Source organism: Trachurus japonicus, chromosome 11 (genome assembly GCF_045865225.1).
Source record: "Trachurus japonicus isolate A0001 chromosome 11, Traja_1.0".
Classification (NCBI taxonomy): domain Eukaryota; kingdom Metazoa; phylum Chordata; class Actinopteri; order Carangiformes; family Carangidae; genus Trachurus; species Trachurus japonicus.
In genome coordinates this window covers 3748369-3773404 of record NC_140917.1, presented here as the reverse complement: position 1 = coordinate 3773404, position 25036 = coordinate 3748369, and the positions used below count along the sequence as shown (strand labels likewise).

The 25036-nt window shown below is 42.0% G+C and overlaps 3 protein-coding genes across 4 annotated transcripts; all 3 read left to right on the top strand.

Annotated features, from left to right (window-relative positions):
• Positions 1 to 1445: 1445 nt before the first annotated feature.
• On the top strand, positions 1446 to 12858 carry LOC146977917 (upstream stimulatory factor 2-like). Of its 2 annotated transcripts, XM_085790694.1 has the most exons (11): positions 1446 to 1712; positions 2914 to 2957; positions 3119 to 3234; positions 4037 to 4156; positions 5232 to 5388; positions 6533 to 6620; positions 6902 to 6946; positions 8083 to 8141; positions 9257 to 9348; positions 10267 to 10395; positions 11456 to 12858. In XM_085790694.1, the coding sequence occupies exons 1-11, from the start codon at positions 1669 to 1671 to the stop codon at positions 11543 to 11545; spliced, it is 984 nt and encodes a 327-aa protein (XP_085646820.1). In that variant the 5' UTR covers positions 1446 to 1668; the 3' UTR covers positions 11546 to 12858. The 2 variants fall into 2 exon arrangements, with proteins under 2 accessions (XP_085646820.1, XP_085646821.1); XM_085790695.1 differs by lacking the exon at positions 6902 to 6946 and having other exon boundaries at positions 1610 to 1712; positions 11456 to 11690.
• Positions 12859 to 13933: 1075 nt separating this feature from the next.
• On the top strand, positions 13934 to 20772 carry tekt2 (tektin 2). The gene is made up of 10 exons (XM_085790297.1): positions 13934 to 13958; positions 14848 to 15010; positions 15130 to 15255; positions 16011 to 16216; positions 17284 to 17427; positions 17544 to 17658; positions 18729 to 18836; positions 18943 to 19086; positions 19177 to 19256; positions 20542 to 20772. The coding sequence occupies exons 2-10, from the start codon at positions 14855 to 14857 to the stop codon at positions 20738 to 20740; spliced, it is 1278 nt and encodes a 425-aa protein (XP_085646423.1). The 5' UTR covers positions 13934 to 13958; positions 14848 to 14854; the 3' UTR covers positions 20741 to 20772.
• A 2608-nt stretch (positions 20773 to 23380) lies between these two features.
• On the top strand, positions 23381 to 24400 carry LOC146977915 (free fatty acid receptor 3-like). Its single transcript, XM_085790296.1, has one exon. The coding sequence runs from the start codon at positions 23402 to 23404 to the stop codon at positions 24398 to 24400; it is 999 nt and encodes a 332-aa protein (XP_085646422.1). The 5' UTR covers positions 23381 to 23401.
• The last annotated feature ends 636 nt before the right edge of the window (positions 24401 to 25036 follow it).

Below are 25036 nucleotides of genomic sequence, written 5' to 3'. Positions count from 1 at the left end.
TTTCATTTAGAGAAATCAGCAGTTTAGCGTAAAACTATTGTAGAATAAAATTTGGAAGAATCTGTAACCAGAAAGCCTACAAGTCGCGTAGGTGACGTCACACACCAAATGCCGCCCTTTCCCGTGTCAGTTGGTGACGTATTTTTGTGGGACACCTCTGTAGTCCGTAGAGCAGTCTTCACACATTCTTCCGTTGCCGTTTTACGATAAACTGCTTCTTTTCCTGGATGAAACGTGATGTTTTAAACAGGTAGAGGTCATATTTTTTTCTCATGGCACAATTCAATCGGATCACGAAATAAAACTTTCAGTCCCGTTCACTTGTATGGATAGTTTTTCAGAGTTGAGGTCCCATGGCGCCGTTACTTCCTGCTTCCGCTTAGGCTCTCTATAGGGATTATGGCAATAGGTCAATTTGACAAAATGTTGAACTATCCCTTTAAATCGCCCCTGGTGTATTGATCTGGACTCTGAGCCTGACGGACACACAGCACCAGCAGCAGCAGCAGCAGCAGCAGCAGCGTAAAAGCTGCTTCACCAGCTCTAACCGCGAGTTTTTCTCACTAAAAATCCGCCACAACGTTCATTTATTATGAAGTAGAAGCAGAGTAGAAGCCGCTTCTATTCCCCAGACTCAATGTAAAAACACCGACTAGATGCAAAACAGAGAAATACGAGCAGCGGCAGCAGCGGCAGCACACGGACATTTCTTCTGTCATGTGGTCTGAGGGAAAACCCGGATTGGATCTGGGAGGTCACCTGCTGGTTGTCGGTGTGTGTGGTTGTGACCAACTAGAGCTCAGTTTAACCAGACACTTTAAAATGCATTAAAATAAATAAATAAAATGAAATAAAACATTATAAAAGATTTGAGGTGAAAATCTGAGGTATGTTCGGGTTGTTTATAGAAAGAAACCGGGAGGGGGAAAAGAAAAAGACGCATAATCATCAGCACATCCTGCAAACTCTGAGTCACGTGAATGTCACATTACACTATGAGGAGATTTAATCAAGGAATAAAACAGTAAAAAACAAACAAAAAGACAAAAACAAACAGCAGTTACAGTGAAAAACCATAGAAACAAGTTAAAAACCGCTCATTTATTGAACCGAACAATGGATGATGATCCACTCCGCGTCTTGTGGGGCGCAGCGCAGGGCCGAGCCGGCGCGGATCAACAGCAGCTGTGGAGCCGCGGAGCAACAACAAGGAAACGGAGAGATTACTGTAAAACATTTCCAAAGGCGAGTTTAAAGCCTTTAAAAAAAAAAAGAAATAATAAAAGAATAATAATAATAATCCATCCGGCATCCACACGACGACGGATTAACGCAGCGCCCGGAGCAGCAGCAGCAGCAGCAGCAGCGACGGCGGCGTGGAGCTGCGTGGAGCGGTGAACACTCAGGACTGTTTCTTTCTGCAGCTTCTTGTTGTGTTTTTCTGGCGGATCGAGCTGCTCCGACGCGGCCTCCATTTTAGGTCGGTTTCTCTCTCTCTCTCTGTCTCTCTCACGTGTCCAGGACTGTCCTCCTCCTCCTCTTCTTCCTCACATGACCCGTGTGTTTGTCCCCGTGATCAGATTCAGATCTGCTGCGCTGCTGCTGCTTCCATCACCGGCTCAGTGTCGCTGAATATCGGCCCTTTTTTTTTTTTTTTTTGCAGCCTTCATGGAGAATCTGCTGGAGCAGAGTCTGGACGGCAGCTCGGCGAGGTGAGACCAGAAGACAGCGGGCTGCCGGCCGCTTCCTGCTCCACCACGGCCTAAAACACGCTCTATGCTCTCTTTATTATTAATAATAATAATAATAATAGAAATAATAATAATAAACACCAGCACCAACACAACACCACCACCACAACTGCTGCTGCTGCTGCCTCTGCTGCTATTATTAGAATAAAATAGCCTATCCGTGCATGGCCTCCAGGCTGCACCCTGCACTTTTATGCACATTTATAATAAACATTTTGCAAAATTAATAATAGTAATAAAAAACTTTGCACAAGCTCCAACATCACAGCTGCAGAGCAATTAGAATATCATAGAATAGGTTTATTAATATCAATAAAAGTGAAACTAATATATAGATCCACACAGAATGAAACATTTCATGTCTTTATTCATTTAATTTATTTTAATTGTAATGATTATGGCTTATATTTAATGAAGACTTTAAAATTCAGTGTCTCAAAAAAATTTGAATATTACAAAGAAAGACCAATTAAAAAAAGCATTTTGGGGCCGTTTGACTGGAACTACTGGAAACTGACTTTTCCATGATATTCTATGTACATGAATCTGCACTGAGCTGCTGTTGCTGCGCTTACATTGTTTTTAAAATGCAAAATAAAAACCTAGAAGGCAAGTGCATTAGAAATATTACAATTATTAGGGCTCCAACCTAGCTTTTTTACTATAGGAGCACAGTGGCCCCTTAACTAGCACAAACAGAAGATTTAAGGGGCACAAATCAACTTGAGGGGCAAATATTCACATTTCCTTTTCATTCAGGATCCTCATACACCTCGGCCTGACACCTCTATGAGTGTTAAAACAAACAAAACAAAAAACAAAACAGCAAATTTACTGGTTGCACACGTTAGGGGCAAAAGTCTGGAGGTTTTTTTAATAATTATTTTTAATCGCGCAGCAGAATCAAACTTCATTAATTTATGTTTATAAATTCTCACATAACTAAAAAATTCACCTACTTGATGTTGCAGAAAACATGAGGCCACTTTTAGTTACTGTATGTCTGGTCCAACACTTCCTCCAGAGGCCTCCTGGTGGCGCCACCTGATCCCCTCACACACACACACACACACTGATGATGATAAATAGTCTTGTTTCTGAGAAATGTGAGTTGTGTTTTTGGGTTTTGACTCACTGCTTCTCTCTCTGTCTCTGTTCTCAGTCACGACAAACAGGAGTCGGAGGAGGTGGTGCAGCTGCAGGAAGGTAAAACGCTGCTCTGGTTCAGCTTCACTCAGCTGAAACTTTCTCTGTTTCAGTCGTTATCTTTGTGTTTTTACCCCGGAGATCATCCATGCATGTTTATTACACCTGGTGTGATGATAATAAAAGCTGATTGTGTGTGTGTGTGTGTGTGTGTGTTGCAGGCGAGGCGGTGGGGACGGAGGAGCAGACTGCAGTGACCATCACTGGAGTCCCACAGGCTGCGTTCGCCGACCACAATGTGCAGTACCAGTTCCGTACAGAGAACAGTGGAGGACAGGTGAGTGTGGAGAGGGACGAGCTTTAAAGGGATAGTTCAACATTTTGGCAAATTGGCCCACTGCCATAATATAATCCCTATAGTCATAGCAGTAGGTTCGTTACCTTTTAATTGTCGATGCAAGCTGTTTTTAGAACGGCGGAGCAGAGCTGTGAGCTGCTCAGAGCTATGCTATACGGAGGCTCATGGGATTTCTTGGTTTCCCTCATCAAACTCATCAAATACACAATCCAACAACTCCACAACGCTCTGGTGGACAAGTTGTGACCTGCACATTCACCACACTATGAGATAATAACACAACGTTACCACACAGAGTTGTTTTAGAGGTAAATACAGAGACTGCTTGATGAAAAACTGTCCCTGAAGGCAACGTGCATCAGTGGTTTTGCATGAATTTCCCTCTTAAACAACTTCTTAAGCTACTTAAGAAGCTTTGGTCCTTTTTCTTGCTTGTTTTGATCGTATGGTGGCCCTGAAGGCTCAACTCACTGAAGCTCAAGACAACACAACGTGCTGCAAAGTTCAGACAAACACAACAATAGGAAGGAACTGTTTCTGGGGACACAATAAAGTGAGGGACCAGTCTGGAGCCTTTAGTTGTTCTCCTTCTTGACTTTAGAAGTTGTGCAGACAGCTTCCTGTTTGTGGGTTTGGCAACAAGCTGAGTTTGTTTGGTTTATTAGAACGTCAATATCGCATGATTCACATGGTATTGATCAGTTATTGATCACGTTAGCTTAGCATTAGCCTCTACCTGCAGTGTGTGACCTCCTCCTCTCTCTTGGCTCCGCCCCCTCAGGTGACCTACCGCGTGGTTCAGGTGACCGATGATCATTTAGAGGCGGCGACGGACGGAACGGGAGCCGTGAGCGTCGTCTCCACGGCGGCGTTTACCGGAGCTCCTCAGGCCGTGGCTCAGGTGAGGTCATTAAAGACGACCGACCGGGGTTTTTTGTTTTGTTTTTTAACCTGATTTATCTAATTAACCTCGATTTAAAACCCACAAACTCTATGTTATTTATCTACACTCTGCTACATAGTCCAGCATTTCTCAGGTTCAGTCCATCATATTCATTTTTGCACGGACTATTACAGATTCAACCAACACTTGGACATGCAACACATGTTTATTAACATTAGTGCACATAAGAAATTATTGCCATTTATACTGATGATTTTACCATTTTTTTAACCTTGATGGTTATAAAATTCAACTGGCACTTTAACATAGAAACCTGTGTATTGTTGTTATCACCACTGTCTGTAATTATAAGATTGATCTGTCTTTGAAACTAACTTGAAACTTGTTTAGATATAAAAAACACATGACATGAGACTGTTTATTCATCACACATATTGAAAAATGTGGTTGTTACAGTAGAATTGTATCATACAAGTAAAAAAAAAAGTAGGAAAATATGCAAATATTAAATTTTATAAAACAAAAGAGAGAGATAAAGACATTTTGTACAGTGCCAAATTATTTCAAGAGTATATATATATGGAGTTATTTACAAAAGATCATAAAAAATTACATTTACACAGTGTTGATAGTAAACAACATAAAACAATTGTATTTGAATTCAAATAAATTTCATTTCATTCATTTTTGCATTGGTTTTATATTAACTCTGTGATTTTATTCTAAGGAGAAAAAAGTGATTAGCAAATTGTGTGACTGGCTTGATTCTCTAAATTTATGGACAGACCTATATATTATATATTTAGTTTAGTTAGTTTAGTATTATTTATTAGTTGTAGTTATTATATATATATTAAGTTTCTCTGAGTCTGTTTACTCTTTTATGAGGCAGCTGAGGCATTTAAGCAGGCTTCAAGTTAGTTATCTGTGATTCTGTGTTTCATTCATTGTATTTTTTATGTCTTTTATCGTTGCATTTATTTTATTGTAAAGCACTTTGTGATTGTTATCTGTGAGAAGTGCAGTATAAATAAACTTTACTCACTTTACCCACTTGTTGGACCTCCTTCAGGCCGTGATCCAGAACCCGTTCAGTAACGGGGGGAGTCCCGTGGGGGAGACCGTGGGCGGAGAAACACGATTCGCTTATTTTCCCGCCGCCACCGTCACCGATGGAACAGCCGTGTCGGTGCAGGCCACCGCCGACCCCACCATCACCCAGGCTGGAGGTGAGGATCAGGAAAACTTTGATCCAGATCATCAGGATTATTCTAAACGTGGCAGTTTGGTGGATTCAGGAACGAAATGTGAATTAAATCAAATTTAAACTGGTCAAATAAACAACATTTATAATGTAGTATATATATATTATATACATTTATATTTTGCACCTGATTCTAAAACCAATAGAGTGATAAAGTAAATAAAGTAAACTTTTGAATTTGTAGTTCAAATTTGAAACACATGGAGAAATATTCACAATGAACAGCAGCGTGGAGCCACAATGTGTCTTTATTTTAAAATGGGCTGTTTTTGGGGTTGATTTTGTTTCTTCAATGTATTTTAAACAGCCAGACCTGATCCCACCCACAACAAATAACAAATATACAGTACATTAGTCAAATGCATCTATCTATCTATCTATCTATCTATCTATCTATCTATCTATCTATCTATCTATCTATCTATCTATCTATCTATCTATCTATCTATCTATCTATCTATCTATCTATCTATCTATCTATCCATCTATCCATCTATCTATCTATTTTTCCATGTGTTTAAAATTTGAACTTCAACTTTCATTAAATTATCCAGCAGTTGGAGAAAAGTTCTTAGTTTAGTTTTTAGTTTATTTATTCGCACCAATACAGAATAACAAAAATAGGACACATTGAAATACATTGACAAAAAAATAATAGGTGCAAGCCGAGACAAGAGACCCAAAGGGGCCTATACAAGGCCTCAGCTCATGAAAAAGTTCCTAATTTGTGGAATAATCAAAAGTTTACTTTATTTTCTTATAATGGTTTAAAAATAAGGCGCAAAATATAAATGTATTTATATACGACATTATGAATGTTGTTTATTTGACCAGATTTAATTGTTCCTGAATCCATCAAACTGCTGCGATCAGAATAATCCAGATGTTTTGGATCAAAGTTAAACGACACAAATTGAGGATTTGATCCAGATTAAAACCAAGACTGGATCATGTGATCTAATCCGAGATTTTAATTTTTTAATCGATCTGTTATCCAAAATCCGATCAGATTACTTTTGAACAACTTTTGGTCCCCAGGCTACAGAGGTGACTTTCAAAATAAAAGCCTTGATAGGATTAATGTTCTGTATGTGTGGTTTCTTCTCCAGGTCAGTTCTACGTGATGATGAGCCCCCCCGAGGTGCTGCAGACCACCAGCCCCCGCACCATCGCACCGCGCACACACACCTACACCGCGTGAGTATCACACACACATATACACACACAAAAACACACACACACACACACACACACAACTCCCCCATCACTCACCCTCCTCCTGTCGCTCCACACTGGGTTGGACGATCTTTACCTTCTTCTTTCCTTTTTTTTTTTATTTTTATGTTTTTTTTAATTTTGATGATTTAGTTTTGTCAGTTTTTGTGTTTTACAAATTAAATATAAATATATTTATTTTAAAAAAGTGACATCATCATTTAAAACGTCCACACTCTGTCCCACTTACCTGCCGTCCCCAGAGACCTTGGTGAGAGCGAGATGTTGCAGCATGGCAGTTCAAACTGGTGAGACGAACTTTCACATACGACCCCCACTACCCCCCCATCATGTGTTGTAGAGACAGACTCATTAGCATCCTACCTAGTTAAAGGGATAGTTCACCCAAAATTGAAATTTCTTACTTATTATCTCCTCCCCCTCATGTGGACTAAGGGCTGGGAGAAGTTTCAGAGTCCTCCGTGGCTTCTCTGAGTTACAGCGGGGCTCCGTGCAGCACTGCATGTCCATATGACGGTTGAGAACGGAGCTCACTTTTCTTCGTAACAAAAAGACACACTAAAAAACATCCAAATACCTCCATAGTGCTCGTATGTAATGTCCCTTTTGTATTGAAGCCCCAACATGAGAAATTGTTCCAAAAAAAATAAAATAAGTCTATGTTTTAAGCTTGTTTGTAGCGGAAGCTCCCAGTGTCTCAGTTCACTGCTCTTCCTGTGTCAGTGAAAATCTTGCGCGATTTGGACGGACCAGGAAGAGCAGTGCTAGGAGCTTCCGCTACAAACAAGCTTAAAATATAGACTTATTTAATTTTTTTCAGAACAATTTCTCATGTTGGGGCTTCAATACAAGAGGGACATTACAGACGAGCACTATGGAGGTATTTGGATGTTTTTTGGTGTGTCTTTTTGTTACGAAGAAAAGTGAGCCCCGTTCTCAACCGTCATATGGACATGCAGTGCTGCACGGAGCCCCGCTGTAACTCAGAGAAGCCACGGAGGACTCTGAAACTTCTCCCAGCCCTTAGTCCACATGAGGGGGAGGAGATAATGAGTGAAATTTTAATTTTGGGTGAACTATCCCTTTAAGCACACACACACACACACAGACACACACACACACACACACACACACACACACACACACACACACACACACACACACTCCACCCCCCAGACGACTGACAGGTTTGACTCGACAAAACAAAACTAATGTGACTCATCAACCAGACTGAAAAAAAACAAAAAACAACTCATAACAGAAGCAGCTACAAACATCTGGCTCTGTGTCTTTGTGTTTGTTTTATTTTATTTTTTTATTTGATTGTAGCTCAGGAAGTTAAAAAAAAAAAAAAATTAACTGCTGCTTCATTCGTTTGAATTTCTTTGTTAAACCAGTTTTGCTGTGTGTTTGTGTTGTGCAGGAAGGTGGAGGGTCCACGGGCGCCGAGAGACGAGAGGAGAAGAGCTCAGCACAACGAAGGTCTGACACTGTCCAGAGTGTGAAGAAGTTTAAAATCTGAGTTTCTTATTGGTCGAAAAATCTGTAAACCTTTACCGAGGGATTGGGCATCCTCAATAATTATGAATGCAAACTTATATCGTAAATATATAGATGTATCTTTAACCTTGAACTTAGTTTTTATTTCAGTTTCATTCAAAAACCATACAAACAGAATCATATTTCATCATATTATCTGCTGTTTTCTCAAATTTCCGATACAATGTGGTGCCTATTGGGACTTGATAACAATTAGGACACAACAAAAGAAACTGTAAAGAGACTGTAACAACAGAAAGATAAAATAAATTGAAATGAAATAAAACAAAACAAATAGAATAAAAAGTATCAGATTAATAATATAGAATGGATTCAAAATGTATATAAGGGCTCCTCACTATAATAGTAAGTATAGCCATGGCAGAGCTCCACCATTTTAATGAATATGTCTTATTGAAGTCTCAGGGAGTGTTTTGTTTGTTATTTGTTCCATATGATATATTTTCTTTATTTTTTCAGTCCATATATTGTATTTGTTGGAGGGTCTGCCTTTATTTTTTAATCACTTTTAAAAGAAGAAATACGTGTTTGACTGAAAACACACGTGGAACCAAAGTTGCAGACAAAAAACACTGTTAAATAGAAACTTCAAATGAACTAAACAGGCGAAAGCAGTTTTCTGACGTAAAAAATAATCACCTTTTATCATGGTTTATGGTTTTTATCTATAAAGATAAGGAAAAAAAATATTGGTTTTTGGTTTTATAGGCTGTAAACCTTCATTACACTTTACAGAACGTGTTATTGGTCAACATAGAGAGTTTGCTGAGTTCGTTTTGATTCTGAATATGTGAGAAAAATCTTTGAAATGATGAGATTATTAGGAAAAACACTAAAGTTTGACACTGGCCTCAGCAGTGATCAGAATGTTTCACACTGAACCGTTTAATTTCCTGGTTCTTATAGACGACTGTCGAGGTGTTAAACTGCACAGACTGCAGCTGCATGTTGTTGTGAACATAATTGTGTGTATTTTGTTGAAGACTGAGATGACACACTTGAATCACTCTGAGTCTCTGTGTTTGTGTTTTTTTCAGTGGAGAGAAGAAGAAGAGACAAAATTAACAACTGGATTGTTACTCTGTCGAAAATCATCCCTGACTGCAGCGTGGACAGCAGAAGTGGAGCGGTGAGTCCTGCTTCTACTTCAACTTTCTAAAAACAGATTTTAAAGGGATAGTTCACCCAAAATTCTAATTTCACTCATTATCTACTCCCCCTCATGTGGACTAAGGGCTGGGAGAAGTTTCAGAGTCCTCCGTGGCTTCTCTGAGTTACAGCGGGGCTCCGTGCAGCACTGCATGTCCATATGACGGTTGAGAACGGAGCTCACTTTTCTTCGTCCAAAAAGACACACCAAAAAACATCCAAATACCTCCATAGTGCTCGTCTGTAATGTCCCTCTTGTATTGAAGCCCCAACATGAGAAATTGTTCCGAAAATAATTGAATAAGTCTATGTTTTAAGCTTGTTTGTAGCGGAAGCTCCCAGCGCAAGATTTGCACAGACACAGTTGTAGCTTCCGCTACAAACAAGCTTAAAATATAGACTTATTTAATTATTTTTGGAACAATTTCTCATGTTGGGGCTTCCATACAAGAGGGACATTACAGACGAGCACTATGGAGGTATTTGGATGTTTTTTGGTGTGTCTTTTTGGATGAAGAAAAGTGAGCTCCGTTCTCAACCGTCATATGGACATGCAGTGCTGCACGGAGCCCCGCTGTAACTCAGAGAAGCCACGGAGGACTCTGAAACTTCTCCCAGCCCTTAGTCCACATGAGGGGGATTAGATAATGAGTAAAATTTGAATTTTGGGTGAACTATCCCTTTAATGTCTGTGATGGATCGGAATTTGTGTCTGAGTCACATTTTCTTCATGAACTCGACTCTCTGACCTTTCATTTCTGAGTCTCTGAGAGTCAGACTGAAACCAGGTGAAACACGTGTGATCCTATGAAGCCGAGTCTGGAGGAAAAGTTGAGATGAAACCTCAGTGATTGTTAACAGGATGTGTTTGTGTTTGTGTTGTGTTTGTGTTGGTCAGAGTAAAGGCAGCATCCTGTACAAAGCCTGCGACTACATCAGAGAGCTGCGTCAGAGCAACCAGCAGCTGCAGGAGAGCTGCAAGGAGGTGGAGCGAGTCAAGATGGACAACGAGCTGCTCAGACAACAGGTGAGGAAACACGACGGCACTTTACTGCACTGAGCCAGGACACAAACGCGCTCTGTAACCCGTAATCTTTTGTTTATGACGGTTAAGACTACACAAACACACACGCCGTAACATCGTATATGTTATGTAACGTTATCCACCGCTCCATTTATTGATTTTTCGCCGGCTTCGTTGTAAACAAATGCACATGGAGGAGAGGAGCGTAACCAGAACAGCAGAAAGTTCAAGTTCAAACAGTCTTTATTATCCCCAAAGGGGCAATTATCTGTGCAGCAGTGGTCAACACATACACGACACTCAACGCACATGCATGAAATAGGATAAAAATAAACAACACATTACAAAATAGTACATATCACACAGTAGATAAATAAATAAATACTCATACAGTGGGTACGTTTAAGAAGAAGAATTCATGAGGGCTATCACCACTTACACTTGGGGAGAGCAAATCTATGACCTGAAGGGAGAAGTGGGAATTCTTTAAACAGTCGGTGGGACATGTCAGCCAGAATTCTCTGGGCCTTCGCAAGGGCTCTCATCTTATATAGGTCAGAGATATTGTCCAGGTTGGTACCTGTGATCTTGGTGCAGATCTTGACAATGCTTTGAATTCTGTTTTTGTTCTTTAAAAAAAAAAAAAAAAACAGAATTCAAAGCATTGTCAAGATCTGCACCAAGATCACAAAAGCGAAAAGCGAGCGGACTTGCATAGTTCCCCTTTAATGTGACATAATGAGAATGACAGTAACTACAACATTTGTTTCACATCGGTAGTGCAAATAAATAAATGTTCACATAAATAAAAAAAATTGGCTTTAAGACAAACTGATATAGTGAAAGTATAAAATGTTATTTACTGTAATTGCTGCTCACAAGTCATGATTTCAACTCTAAACACCAAAATCCACCAATCAAGGTAACTGAACTTCATCACTGTGCTGAATCTGAATAAATGAACCCTGACAGTTCACACATTGTTGTTGATGTTGTTGCTGTTTACATGGATCAAATTGAGTTTCTTTCCTTCCTGCTCTAATCAATGTGTTTCTGTCTCCAGATGGAGGAGCTGAAGAACGACAACGCTCTGCTGCGGGCGCAGCTCCAGCAGCACGGCGTAGAGGTCAACGGAGACGCGACGCCGCAGTGACGGCGGACACCCGGGACACGTGTGCAATGACACAAACACAATAATAATGTTGCATCCTCCCACCCACCTGAACAGCGGCCGCAGGAAAAGGATTAACACAACGACAGAAAGACACTTTCTGAATCTGAACTTGGAGACTTGGAGGGGAAACGACGTGCACGAGGCTCCAGAAGAGGAAGAGGAAGACGACGAAGAAGAGGATGAACGGCGAGCGACGCGTCTCCTCCTCCAACAGCTCAGAGGCTCCGACACCCGAGGACGGTGCAGCCGCCTGAAAGACGACGACCGGGGCACAGCAGCACCACGCTCGCACCAAACTCTCTCTTTCATTAAATTATGAACCTGCCACAGAAAAAAAAACTTTTATTAATTTCACCTTTTTATCCTTTTTTTTTGGTGTTTTTCAAACTACTATATGTGACACGAACGATCGCTCTCAGTTACCTTTTATTTATCCGTGTGTATGCAGTAAGAAAAAAACTAAACAGGTGGTTTCTGTATTATTAACTCTTTCCAGCAGCCGGTAAATCCGACATGTTGATGATGATCACTGGAGCCGATCTGAGACACTGACGCTCCACAAACTTTATCAACACAGCTCGATGACGAAGGTGGATTCAGAAACTACAACGACGCTTCTTCTCTGACAGACAAAGTGTGAAACAGCTTGTTTTTAGTCTAAGGCCTTAATAGAAGAAGCCTGCGGGAGAGTCTAGGTGTTAACATAGCTCAGGTAAATGGGATAGTTCACTGGCGAGTGGTTCCCAGACTCCATGAAGTCTTTACATGTGTAGAGTTTAGCAAACGTCTCTGTCGACTCGTGTCCCCCCATTAGGTGCAATGTACAGATAAATGAGAATATGCAGATGATTTTCAATGTGTGAGTCATTTTAATGGGCATTAAAATATGGTTTGTTTGTATATCTGATGATGATAATGATGATAATAATAATGGTAATAATAGGTCATTGGTGTAAATGCACTGAAACGGAGGCTCGGTCTCTGCTTGGCCCACCGATCCTGCTGCGTTTTGAGTGAACGCCTGAGGTGGCTTTGTTTTGTTTTTCGTTTTTCTTTTTCTTTCAATATTCCCTAAATCTTTACAAACTCTGGGAACCATTGCTGCTGACAGACCATACAAGAGCCGTGGTCAGGAATGTGCTAAAAGGTATAGTTTGGATGTGAGAGGGATGATAATTGTAACTAACCAGCTTTTGTCTACACTGAAAGTCTCCACAGCATGGAAATATAACCACTGGCATGACTAATTCTGATATTACAATAAAACTGAAGTGTGAGCGCTGTTTATTACAGATTGGATCATCACTTGGTGCTTTTTTTCGCTTTGGAGCAGCACAACGCCACAGAGGTCGATGTTTAAATTCCTTTTCATATATTGACTGCATATTTGTTATCTTCAAAAAAACTGGAAGTTACTTTTTACATTCAAGCTAAATAGCTTTCTCTCTTTATTTAAAGGGACAACGAGGAGTTTTGGAAAAGCGAAGCGTTTTCACACTACATTTATGAGCCTCCGCGCGCACCGTGAAATTGACCGGGGCAAGACAGACTCATGTTTTCATTCATCAGGAATTAAAATCAGAGGTTCAAAGACGATCACATACCGCCGTAGTTCCGACCATAAACGCCGATTTGGCGGCGTTATGACTCACCACGAAACCGAAAGTAAAGAAACGCTGGTCGGCTCGACCAGCATTTCCGCCACCACTAATAATAACAAAATAACGATAGAGACAAAACAATATATCGAAAATGGACCCATTAAGTGTGGGTAGCGTAGATTAATTAACGTGAGACTTTTTTATAACCAAATAGAAACTCCTCGTTGTCCCTTTAAACTGGAAAATTTACCAAAACTTCATTAGATAGGCTATTTCATTTATCACCTAGGGAGGACTGTTTGTCCATCAGTTAGTAATAATATAAGTAAAATGATAAAATGAAAGAAATATAACAATTCAGCAGAAGAGATTAAAAAAAATAAAATGTTGAAAAATGACAAAACTGCGAGACAAACATTTCATAATAACGGCTTGAATGAGGGAACTACCTCAAGAAAGTTCTCTCAGGTTAACAATATTGGATAAAATGTTAACCTAACATTAAAAAATTAAAGATATAAAGTTTTGTTTTTCATGCTAACTGTTGTATCTAACTGTCTGTAACGGCTTTTTAACGGCTCCTTCTCGGTGGCCGGTGACGACATAAAACGTTCCCCCGAGAGTTTGAATTATTAAAGAGAAGTTTCAGTCGGTTCGTTCGTTGCCTGGAGACGGCCGGAGTTTCTGTTGCCATGGGAGACCTGGTCCAGTCCAGTCAGATAAACCTGCAGTGAGTTGCACGCTCCGTCCGCCACCGAGGCACCGAATTGTCCGAACGTTCTAGAACTCTGGTGAGTAAAAAATGTATCGATGCGAGATGAGATTTAAAGTGAACGTCGTGATGTTTGTTTATTATTCAGCTTTAATCCGGTTAGAGAACGAACTAAATAACGACTTTTCTTCGACAAATACCATTTACGTTAACGGTGATTCTAATCTGGTTGTAAATGTAGGCTACTGCTTTTTTTTCTCTTCTTTTTTTCCAAGTTACAAGAATCGTGTTCTTTATGTCTGTAGGAGTTCTGTGTCCCTGAACGCCTCACAGACTTTTAAGAGCTCATTACAGTAAGTTAAAGTGCTGCACCTAAACCTCTTATTAAATATATATGAACTGTATAGTCTATGTTATTGGTAACACAAGATTAACAAGATAAGACACACAAGTAAAAAATACCTAAAAAGTAAAATTAAGTATTGCATTTTTATTAGCACATGATATATACAACATCAAAAAACATACAAAGTATACAGTAGATAAAGCAAATGTGCAGGAGAAACAAACAAAAAAAACCTGGTTTGTCAAGTGGTCCTCCTAAAGATAAAGATAAGTTTAATTTACAGTATCTCAAACAAGAGCAGAACTTTGTCAAGTGCCCTGGAAGTCAAAAGTACGTTTCTCAGGTTATTAAATGAGTCTGTTCCAGCTCTGCTGGTGTGAAACTACAAAGTCATTGAAAAGCAGCGCCTTGCAAAAGTATTCATACTCCGTGAACTCAGCACAATGATGTGCTACTTTGTGTTGGTTTATCACATCAAATCCCAAATAAAACACCTTTAAGTTTGTGTTTGTAATGTGAAAAAATGTGGAAAAGTTCATGGGGTATGAATACTTTTGCAAGGCTCTGTATATAACAGTGCTTGAAAGAATACAGCGATGAAACCTTCACCTATCGCCCTCAGCTGTAGGATGTCTGCTCTTCCTGCCAAGCCCGGCCTTCGCCTCAGCGTGCCGGAGTGGAGCAGCAACAACCAGCAGCTGTCGGCCACGGCTCAGCACGAACAGCTGGTTTCCAGAGTGATCCGACAAGATGGGAGGTCGCTACGCAACGAGACCAACTGCAAGGTGGATGGATGGATGCTGCCGGCCTGTTATTATCACCTCACCTCCACACTTCATCTTCATCTTCATCTTCATCCTCCACCTGAGGCGTCTTCATCAACTCTGTCTCTGTTATTTCGCAGACGAGCTGGGACGAGAGCGACACCTCCCGCAGGCTGAGAGACCGGGTCCTGGATGTTTCTCGGTGGAGGGACGTGTTGGAAACCTGCGCACAGAAAGTGGATGAAGAGATGGAGGCTCTGACGCTGGTGATTTACTGTATACTTTACGTTCACACATTACACAGATTTACTTCTACACCTGTACGCTGTGTATTTTGTGGATTAACCTGAGATCTGGAGGTGCAAACCAAAATTACATAATGTGAGACAATTTTTTTATTTTGGAAAACATTTTTACAGATCATAAAAGAAAATTGACATTACCATAACACATTTACATTTCAGAAAACAACTTAATAAGACACGAAACAAAACATTTCGACCCAGAACTGATAACGGCAGCGACCAATTCAAGTTGTTGTTGTTGCTAATTGAGTTCATGGCGACCCGATGGACAGCGATCGTTGTGATCTGATCTGGTTGCTCAAATATGGTTTTTGTAGAGGAGTAATTCTCTCTATAATATAAAAAAACAGCAAAACATCACCATGAACTCATTTGACGACAACAACAACTGACATCGGCAACTCTCGTTATCACTTCTGGGTTAACCCTGGATTTGGTGCTTTCCCTTTTCCCGTTGATGACATTTGTACATTTTTTTCAGGACTTGTAAAAGTGTTTTGTGTCTTGTTAAGTTGTTTTCTGAAATGTAGAGGTGTTTCAGGACTTGTAAATGTCTTATGGTAACATCATTTTGTTTTATGATATATAAAAATGTTTTCCAAAATGTAAACTTGTCCCATTAAGCTTTGTTAAAGTGTTTAACATTTTGTAATGTTGGTTGGCCCCTCCCGGCCACCGTACTGCTGTGTGTGTGTGTGTGTGTGTTCTCGGCTCAGTCCAAAGAGCAGACGGAGCAGGCGCTGGCCGCCACCGTCCTTCCTCTGGAGGTCAACACCGAGTGCGTGACGCTGAGGGAGGGCCGGCGGGGAGCCGAGCTGGTCTCGGACCCGGTGGACGAGCAGCTGAAGAAGGAGGTGCAGCTGATCGGTCGGGTGCAGCAGGTTCTGCAGCAGCACGTCGACAAGGCCTTCGAGCAGCTGTGGTGAGACACTGAACCACTTCCTGTTCCTGCTCCTGTGGATTTTTAAATTTTTATATTTTAAATTTTATTTATTTATTTATTCATTCATTATTTATTTAGATCAGGGACAGTGCATATTAATGGACTTTTTTAAAGGGACAACGAGGAGTTTCTATTTGGTTATAAAAAAAGTCTCACGTTAATGTGGATGAATCTCCGCTACCCACACTTGTTAATGGCTCCTTTTTCGATAAATATATTGTTTTGTCTCTATCGTTATATTGTTATTTTAATTAATGGTGGAAATGCTGGGCGAGCCGACCAGCGTTTCCTTACTTTCGGTTTCGTGGCGAGTCATGAGAATAACGCAGCAGAATCGCCGTTTATGGTCGGAACTACGACGGTATGTGATCGTCTTCCAACCTCTGACTTTAATTCTTGATGAATGAAAACATGAGTCTGTCTTGCGCCGGTCGAAGAATTCTACGGTGCACGCGGAGGCTCATAAATAGTAGTGTGAAAACGCTTCGCTTTTCCAAAACTCCTCGTTGTCCCTTTAAATATATATATATATTTATTTCAAGCATGTAAAACAAAATAGGGCACAATTTCAGTTTGTTCCTTCATATGTACAGTAAATAACATAGACAAGTTGAAGAACCAAAAAAAACACCAAAACACAAAAGCATAATCATACATACTGTATTTGAAAAGGAGTGAGAAGAAGCTGTGCTCATTGAATCCCACCCCTTTTCCACAAATAATAAATAGATCGATTACTTGTCCCACTTCATTAATTGCTCTTCATTCCATCGTTAGAAAAAAAGCATTGTACATAATGTAAATATGCCAGATTATAGCCACGACTAATTGAGGTCTAACCGCAAGCAGGTTGTTGTAATAGTAAAAAAGACACATGAGAAATACATAGAAGAACCATAGAAGACCAATACAAGCAGAATACTGAGTCAATGAAGAACACACACAAGCAAGTACAAGAAAACAAAAATCAGCAGTGACCATAACGAGGAAGAGAAAAACAGATTTCTCTCTCTGAACTCCTCTTCTTCGTCTCGTCTCGTCTCCAGCGTCCTGCAGGAGGCTCGCCACCAGCTGACCTCTGACCTCCAGAACAAGATGGACGCTCTGGACATCGACATGTCCTGTCTGTCCCTCACGATAAAGTCTGCTCAGATCTCTCTGAAGACAAACCCCACGCGTGTCCCCCCGGGGTAAAAACACAGACATCACCTCTATGTTTTTAATCCTCTATACTGTCTCTTCCTCAGCTCAAACACTGACCATGTTTCTGTCCCTGTCTCTGTCCTTGTCTCTGTCCCGGCTGCAGCTCCTCCACCCCCCAGGAGTGGATCCAGTTCAGCCAGTACAACGTGTCCCGGGCCCAGGACGCCATGCAGCTGTCCCAGCAGAGGAGGGAGGACATGAGTCTCACCAGAGCACAGGTGGGTGTGATGTAAATAAATACACCTCTATATTTATATTTATACTAATAATACAAATAATCCCCTACGGAAGCCCTAATGAAATGAAACTTGGTTTTAGAGATAACATCATAATTAATTATTGATCATTCATCATTCAGTGCAGCAACATCAGAGGAGCAGGAACATATTGATTAGTGATCAATCAACAATAAACATGACTGTGCATCATCCAAGAGGAAGTTTCAGCTTCATCTTACTGAGTCTGATCTTGTCATCCGCTACATTAGCTACCAACTTCATGGTGATGGTATTCACACCCCTTGAACTTTTCACATTTTGTGACGTTACAACCACAAACTTCAATGTGTTTTCCGACAAACAAACAAAGAGTTACCGGGTGCTCACAGGTGAGGATTAGACTCCAGACAATTTGTTCAGGTGCTCATGAAGTTGAGAAGTCCAAAGTAGAAAAGGAAAAGTGAAACACTTACTTCAGGCACCGGTCTTCGTCAACGCCCTGACGAAGACCGTCTGGTCGAAACCAGTCAGCATCTCATATATTTTAATAGAGATATGCCCTAAATAAAATAAAGGCTTTTTAAAGAATTCCTTGGCTCAGTCGGAGTGCCTAAAGTAAGCGTTTCGCATTTTCTTTTTCTACTTTGGACTTCAAGGTATTTTATTGGGATTTTATGTGACAGACCAACACAAAGTAGCACATAATTGTTAAGTGGAAGGAATTTGATACATGGTGTTTTTACAAATAAAATGCCCAATCCCAATAAAATATATTGAAGTTTGTGGTTGTAACGTGACTAAATGTTTGCAAGGCGCTGTATGTCGTTATCTCAGAAAAACAAAGTTAATTTTTTTGAGCTTTCAAGAAAATCATCTTGAAAATGATAGTGTACGACTGTGTGTGACCCCTCGGGGCTTCCGTAGTCTCAACAATAATAATATCAACTTAAACTGAATGAAACACAAACTCTAGTTCCTGCTGCAGAGAACCTTGCAGGTTGTCAGAGAACATGCTGCAGCAGTTCCAGTGTTGTTGTGTGTTACTGATGTTGTGAGTTTCTGTTCCTCAGCTGCAGAACGAGTTGGAGACTCAGCGTCGAGCCACAGAGTTCGCTCTTCGTAAGCGGAACCACCACGAGGAGCAGGCCCGCGACGAGCTGCAGTGGCAGATCAAAACTGTGAGACATCCGTCGTGTTCATCATGACGTCGGGTCGAGTTTTTCTCTCTTTTTATTTTGTCTTTGTGGAGATTGAACCTGCAGCTGTGACTGTGTTCGTCCGCAGACCGAGGACGAGATGACGGAGATGGAGAACGACATCCAGGGCCTGGACGCCGACATGCGGGCCAAGACGGCCTCGCTGAAGCTGGCTCACACCCGGCTGGAGAACCGGACCGGACGACCGGGAGCGGACCTGTGCAGAGACGAGGTTCTGGACCGGCGGGTGTGCGGTTTGTTCAAACAGAAGCTGAGAGTGCCGAGTGCTGATTGGTTCTCTCTGTTTCCTGTCTGATTGCAGGTTCAGCTCGGCCTCGTCTCCGAGGTCCATCAGCTGGAGACCAGCATCACGGCTCTGAAGCAGAAGCTGGCTGAAGCTCAGTGAGTCTGAACAAAGAGGTTTTTAGTTTTAGTTTTAGTTTCAGTCTCTTTATAGTCTGGCAACGACCGGTAGACCTCGGCTCAATCCAGGGGGCGGGATGAAGGCTGTCTTTCAAACTGCCTCAGCACCAATAGGGTAGCGCTACGACCAATCAGAGCAAAGAGCAGGATGACGGAGCAAGCTGGTAGATTAAACTTTTCCCATATCCCGTCGGCAAAACACCAAATACATCCTTCTTCTAAATGAATGACTTCAGTGCAGTTTCTTGCTCAACTTTTAAAGAAAATGGCAAGTTTAATTCTTTCAAAGTTGATGCCAACGCCGATTCAAACGATTCCTTTGCCAAAGCCATCGTCTTGTCATGTTTTTCACCGTCGCAAGTATGTCGTCATGGCGTTAAGCCCGCCCAACGACTCTCTAAACAGATAGAGCGCTGTGATTGGTCAACACAAATGGTGTTCGAGACTAAAAAAGTTCCTATGGCTCGTTTCTAGACCGACCTAGAGCAAATATATTTGCTGCCGCTAGGGTGCAGCTAGATTTCTAGGCTAGTCTCTTTATTTATTTCAGTTTCTTTTAAAAAAGGAAATAAAAACTGTTTAATACAAAAAAAAATATGCAACTCCTAAATGAAAGGGGCCACAAAGAAGCAAACTAGTCTACCCCTTTTTTCAAGAAATCATTTTACAATTGAAGTCCTATATGTATCAGAACAAAGGAAGAAGAAAAGTAGAATAAAATGAATTAAAATGATGGCTGTAGATCAGCTCATCATTCCTAGGTCTGAATGTCGCCATGCAACATTTTTTATATCATTCGTGCAACAGCCAAACGCGCCGCAAACGGCCAGATGCTGCAAATACAGAAATGATGCAAAACCAAAAACACACAAATGCATCTGAGAAATGCTGCAATCACAGAAACGATTCAGAGCCATGAAACAAATGAGAAAGAAAAATGTTGCAAAATGCTTTTTCTGTTGCATTGTGCTATGTTTTTGGTTTTGCATCGTTTCTGCATTTGCAACATCTGGCCGTTTGCGGTGCGTTTGACCTTTTCAGCCACCGTATGAATCAGATATGAATCGGAAAACAATAGAAAAACTTGTTTGTTCATAGAAACCTGCAGACTTTTCCTTTTGTAGCAAACGTATAAAAGGGGCGGGGCTTTACGTCTGTCATATGAGCTGCAGTTCCACATAGTGGGAAAGGGGCGCTGTCTGTGTTTGTAGCAGAAGCATCAGCAGCAGAATAGACCAGTAACAGCTCCTCTCTCTCGGGTCAGACTCTCTCTGCAGAAGATGAAGCTCCATCACAGCCGGATGCTTCAGGATCTGTCCAGGAAGCAGGAAGCTCTGTCTCTGGAGCAGCGCAGCCTGAAGACTCGCAGCCACCTGCCGCCCGCGTCCTGCTCCGGGAAAACGCTGGTGGTGCCGCTCATGAACTCCAGTGGGCGGAGCAACCTGCAGCTGCTCGCTCAGTGACGGCAAGACGACAAGATGGCGTCCGAGTGTTCAATCTTAAAGGGACAACGAGGAGTTTCTATTTGGTTATACAAAGTCTCACGTTAATGTGGATGAATCTCCGCTACCCACACTTGTTAATGGGCCCATTCTCGATAAATATATCGTTTTGTCTCTATCATTATTTTGTTATTATTAGTGGTGGCGGAAATCTTTACTTTCGGTTTCGTGGCGAATCATGAGAATAACGCCGCCGAATCACCGTTTATGGTCGGAACTACGACGGTATGTGATCGTCTTTGAACCTCTGACTTTAATTCTTGATGAATGAAAACATGAGTCTGTCTTGCGCCGGTCAAAGAATTTCACGGTGCGGAGGCTCATAAATGTAGTATGAAAACACTTTGCTTTTCCAAAACTCCTCGTTGTCCCTTTAATATTTATATTTAGCTTCATGTTTTTAACAATCGGCAGGTTTTACCTAAACAAACTAAACAATAATTAATCAACTGAATTGAAGAAAAAACAAGACAATTTCCTGGATTTTATTGATTGATTTTAAAAAATAACTGTGATAGGAAACATTCTCCTGACCTGATTGAGGTTTTGATGGCCTATATAGAAATACTGAAACAGGAAATGACTCTATCACCCTTCATTGATCGAGCAGAAACTGAGCTCACGTTCGTGTGTGCATGAGGTCGTTACTGTTATCGAGCCTCAGCTTTAATGGCCGTCACACTGTTTGATCAGCATGTTAATGACATGAACTCTGACTCAGACAGTGAACACACCGTTTTAAACCAGATTTTAAAAATAAGAAACAACAGAGCAGGTAACAACTCACCTGCCTCAGCAATGATGTCGTCAGATTGATCGGTCATTGATCAGGATTTAAAGACTCAGATCTGTTTTTAATCATCAGCTTTTACAGTTAATGAGATAGAATATAATCAATAACGTCAAAAAATCAGTTTTACCTTCAGTGTTTCTGGATCCAAACAGAGTTATATAAATATATTAAACTCAAAATTAAAACGTCTCCATGTTAGAGATCAGAGTTAATGTTCATGTTGGTTTTTAGGTAATAAACAAAGTAAATACGTCGTCATTACTTTGCAAACATTCATGGGAAGATGTGAGGCGGGAAACAGGAAGTGGTGAGGCTTTTAAAAACAAAAGCCCTGATTTTTATGGGATTTTATTTTCCTTTATATGTTTCAAGATGTTTGGTCCTTTTAGTCTATGATTATTTCCCCTCTAATATTTTTATTTTCATTTAATTCCCACTAAATGTTACTTCCACAAATCATCTCAAAAGTGGTTTGTTGTTTTTGTACGTACTTTTATTTATGGTTTTCATTGTATTCATTTATTTTTAATATCTAACATTTTCATTCCATGTTTCACACAGCTTGCGTTTTATTATTTTATTATCTTATCTTTCCTGACTGCCTGACATTTATTGTCTTAGGGCTATTTATTATTACTTGACTTTTATTCTGTAAACCACTTTGTGTTGCATTATTTGAAAAGTGCTGTACAAATAAAGACTGAGCGATTGATTCATTGACTGATTGATTAGGCTACATATCAGTGTGTGTGTGGTTGTTTTGCACTCTCTTTCATGTTTTGAACCTGTGCAGGTTTTTTCCTGGGAGATGGTTTCCTGGTATCCGTCACTCTGCTCTAATAAAATGCCTCTGCAACGTGTCAACGGTGATTTTCTGCTCCATTTTCTTCAACTCGACAGCGTTTAGTGTGACACACCCACTCTGTCACACACACACACACAAACTAAGGAACTCATTCTCCACCATAAAAACAAGTCATTGTTTCCCAGAGCTCGGACCGTCCTCAGCACTTTTATGACTTTACAGCCGAGCCCTCCAGTTCATGTCGACGGCCCCGGCTGAGCCATGTGCTTCCTGACTCGCTGGATTATTCTGAATCATTTCACTTAAGGGCCCAGATGCTACCTGTCTGTTGCCCTCCGCTGAGAGGGCAATTAAGGCGAAAAACCTGGTGCCGGCTAAATGCCCCCCTCCTTCTGCCTGACTGGATGCATCTCCTTATCTGCATCTCTGTCATGATGTCGTGTGCACCTCGCCCCCTTCGAGCCCACATGCATCAGCATATTGTGGCCAACGCCTCTTTTTTTTGTGTGTGTGTTTGTCCACGCTCTGTCGACTCTGAACATGACACAGGTGGAGACTCCAGACTGAAGAGCGGCTGGACAGGAAGTTTCCTTTCAAAGACGCTGTAGTTTACCAACGGAGAAGACACAAGATCGAACGTGCAGAAGATTTGATTGAGACTTTGACTTTGTTGGACGAATTTGTTGGACTTTGTCATGGTAACCTGGAGGAGAGTTAGGGGTTAGGGTTGAGTTTCCTTTCGAAGATGCAGCGGTTTACCAACGGAGAAGACACAAGATCGAACGTGCAGAAGATTTGATTGAGACTCTGACTGTTGGATGAATTTGTTGGATGACGTGTCTTTGTCACGCCAACCTGGAGAAAAGTTAGACATTGGGATTTAATTTCCTTTCAAAGAGGCTGTGGTTTTCCAACGGACAAGAAACGACTGATTGAGACTGTGACTTTGTTGGATGAATTTGTTGGACAACTTTGTCTCTGTCATGGTAACCTGGAGGCGGCGTCCATGTCCTAAACCGTAGAGATGCATGTGACCGTTAAGGACTGCGTCGCTCTGTCCGTCTACATCTTCACCTTCCTGCTCGGCCTTCCCTCCAACCTCTTCGTCCTCTTCGTGTATGTGCGCAAGGCCCGTAAGCGCGGCGCCACGCCCAACGTGGTCTATGCCCTCAACCTGTGCGTGGCCAACCTGTCGCTGGTCGTCTGGCTGCCCGTCAAGGCTCTGGAGACGCTGCTCCAGGACTGGAGGCTGCCTCCGCCCGTCTGCCCCATCTACAGCTTCTTCCTCTTCTCCTCGCTGTACGGCAGCTGCCTCTTCATCACGGCGGTGACGGTCGGCCGTTACCTCAGCATCGCCTTCCCCATCGTCTACAAGAGGTACCGCCGCGCCAGGATCTCCTGCTTCATCAGCGGCGCTCTGTGGGCGCTGGTGATGCTGCACCTCAGCATCGCCCTGGTGGCCGAGGGCGGGGCTTACTTCGTCTCCACCCAGGACCAAACCACCGCCTGCTACGAGAACTTCGACGAGGCCCAGCTGGCGATCCTGCTGCCTCTGCGCCTGGAGATGGCCATCGTCCTGTTCCTCCTGCCGCTGGCCGTGACGTCCTTCTGCACGCTGCGCTGCGTCGCCCTGGTGTGGCGCTCGAATTTACCTCCGATGGGGAAGAGGAGAGTCCTGACCGTCGCCCTCTCCACCCTCGCCGTGTTCGTGGTGTGCTACGCCCCTTACAACACCTCGCACATCGTGGGGTTCGCGCTGAAGAAAAGCGTCGACTGGAGGACCTACGCCATGTTGACCAGCTCCTGCAACGTCTTCCTGGAGCCTGTGGTGATGCTGATGCTGTCGCCGGCCGTGTCCAGGGGCATCATGGGAAGAATTTGCGGACGGCAGAGTCAGTTCAGCCGGATCGAAGGGGCTCGACGCCGCAACAATGTCAATGGAGTTCGCAATTTTAAGGCTCCGCCGACGATGTCTGAGAAGAGCCAGGCGGGGGCCGAGGTCACTAAGGTCAGTCAAGAGTGAGGTCACAGTGGGCGAGGACTTATCGTGGAGAATCACAAAGGAGAAACAGGATAAAACAGAGGAATGCCACGCCCCATGAGTACCTTAAAATGTCTGCTACCAAATGTCAAGATCGAGGAAACCTCCTCCCCAAAGGTGATCCAACAAACTCTCTGGCTCGAGGCCCTAGTCTGGACTGAGGCTTCGATCACATGACTTTTACCCTCCAGTATTGACTGACAGCTTCAGGATTATTTGTTTGAATTGGTCCAGATGTGAATGCATTATTTCACATCAGACTTGATGTATATGGGCCAGATTCAGGCCGAGGAACTGGGCATGGTTTTCAGCCAAGAGACGCTAGGTGGAAGGCAGAGAGCCTCCATTCTCCCTGGAACTAGTTACAAGTCATTGGTTTAACCAGCACTATATGACTCTGGAGCTGGAGCTAAGGGACACATGGAGTTAAGGTGGAAATCCTGCATACTTCTACTAACTGGTTTCACAGAAAATAAGCTTTCGGTCTGAGTGTAGACTGGATTTGAACTCCCATCCAGCTAATGTTTCCAAATAAACGGCTCCACCTGGTGTCAGATAGTTAGTATCAATCACCACAGCATCAGTCATGAGACAGAGGACAGGTTGATGTGAGCAGGT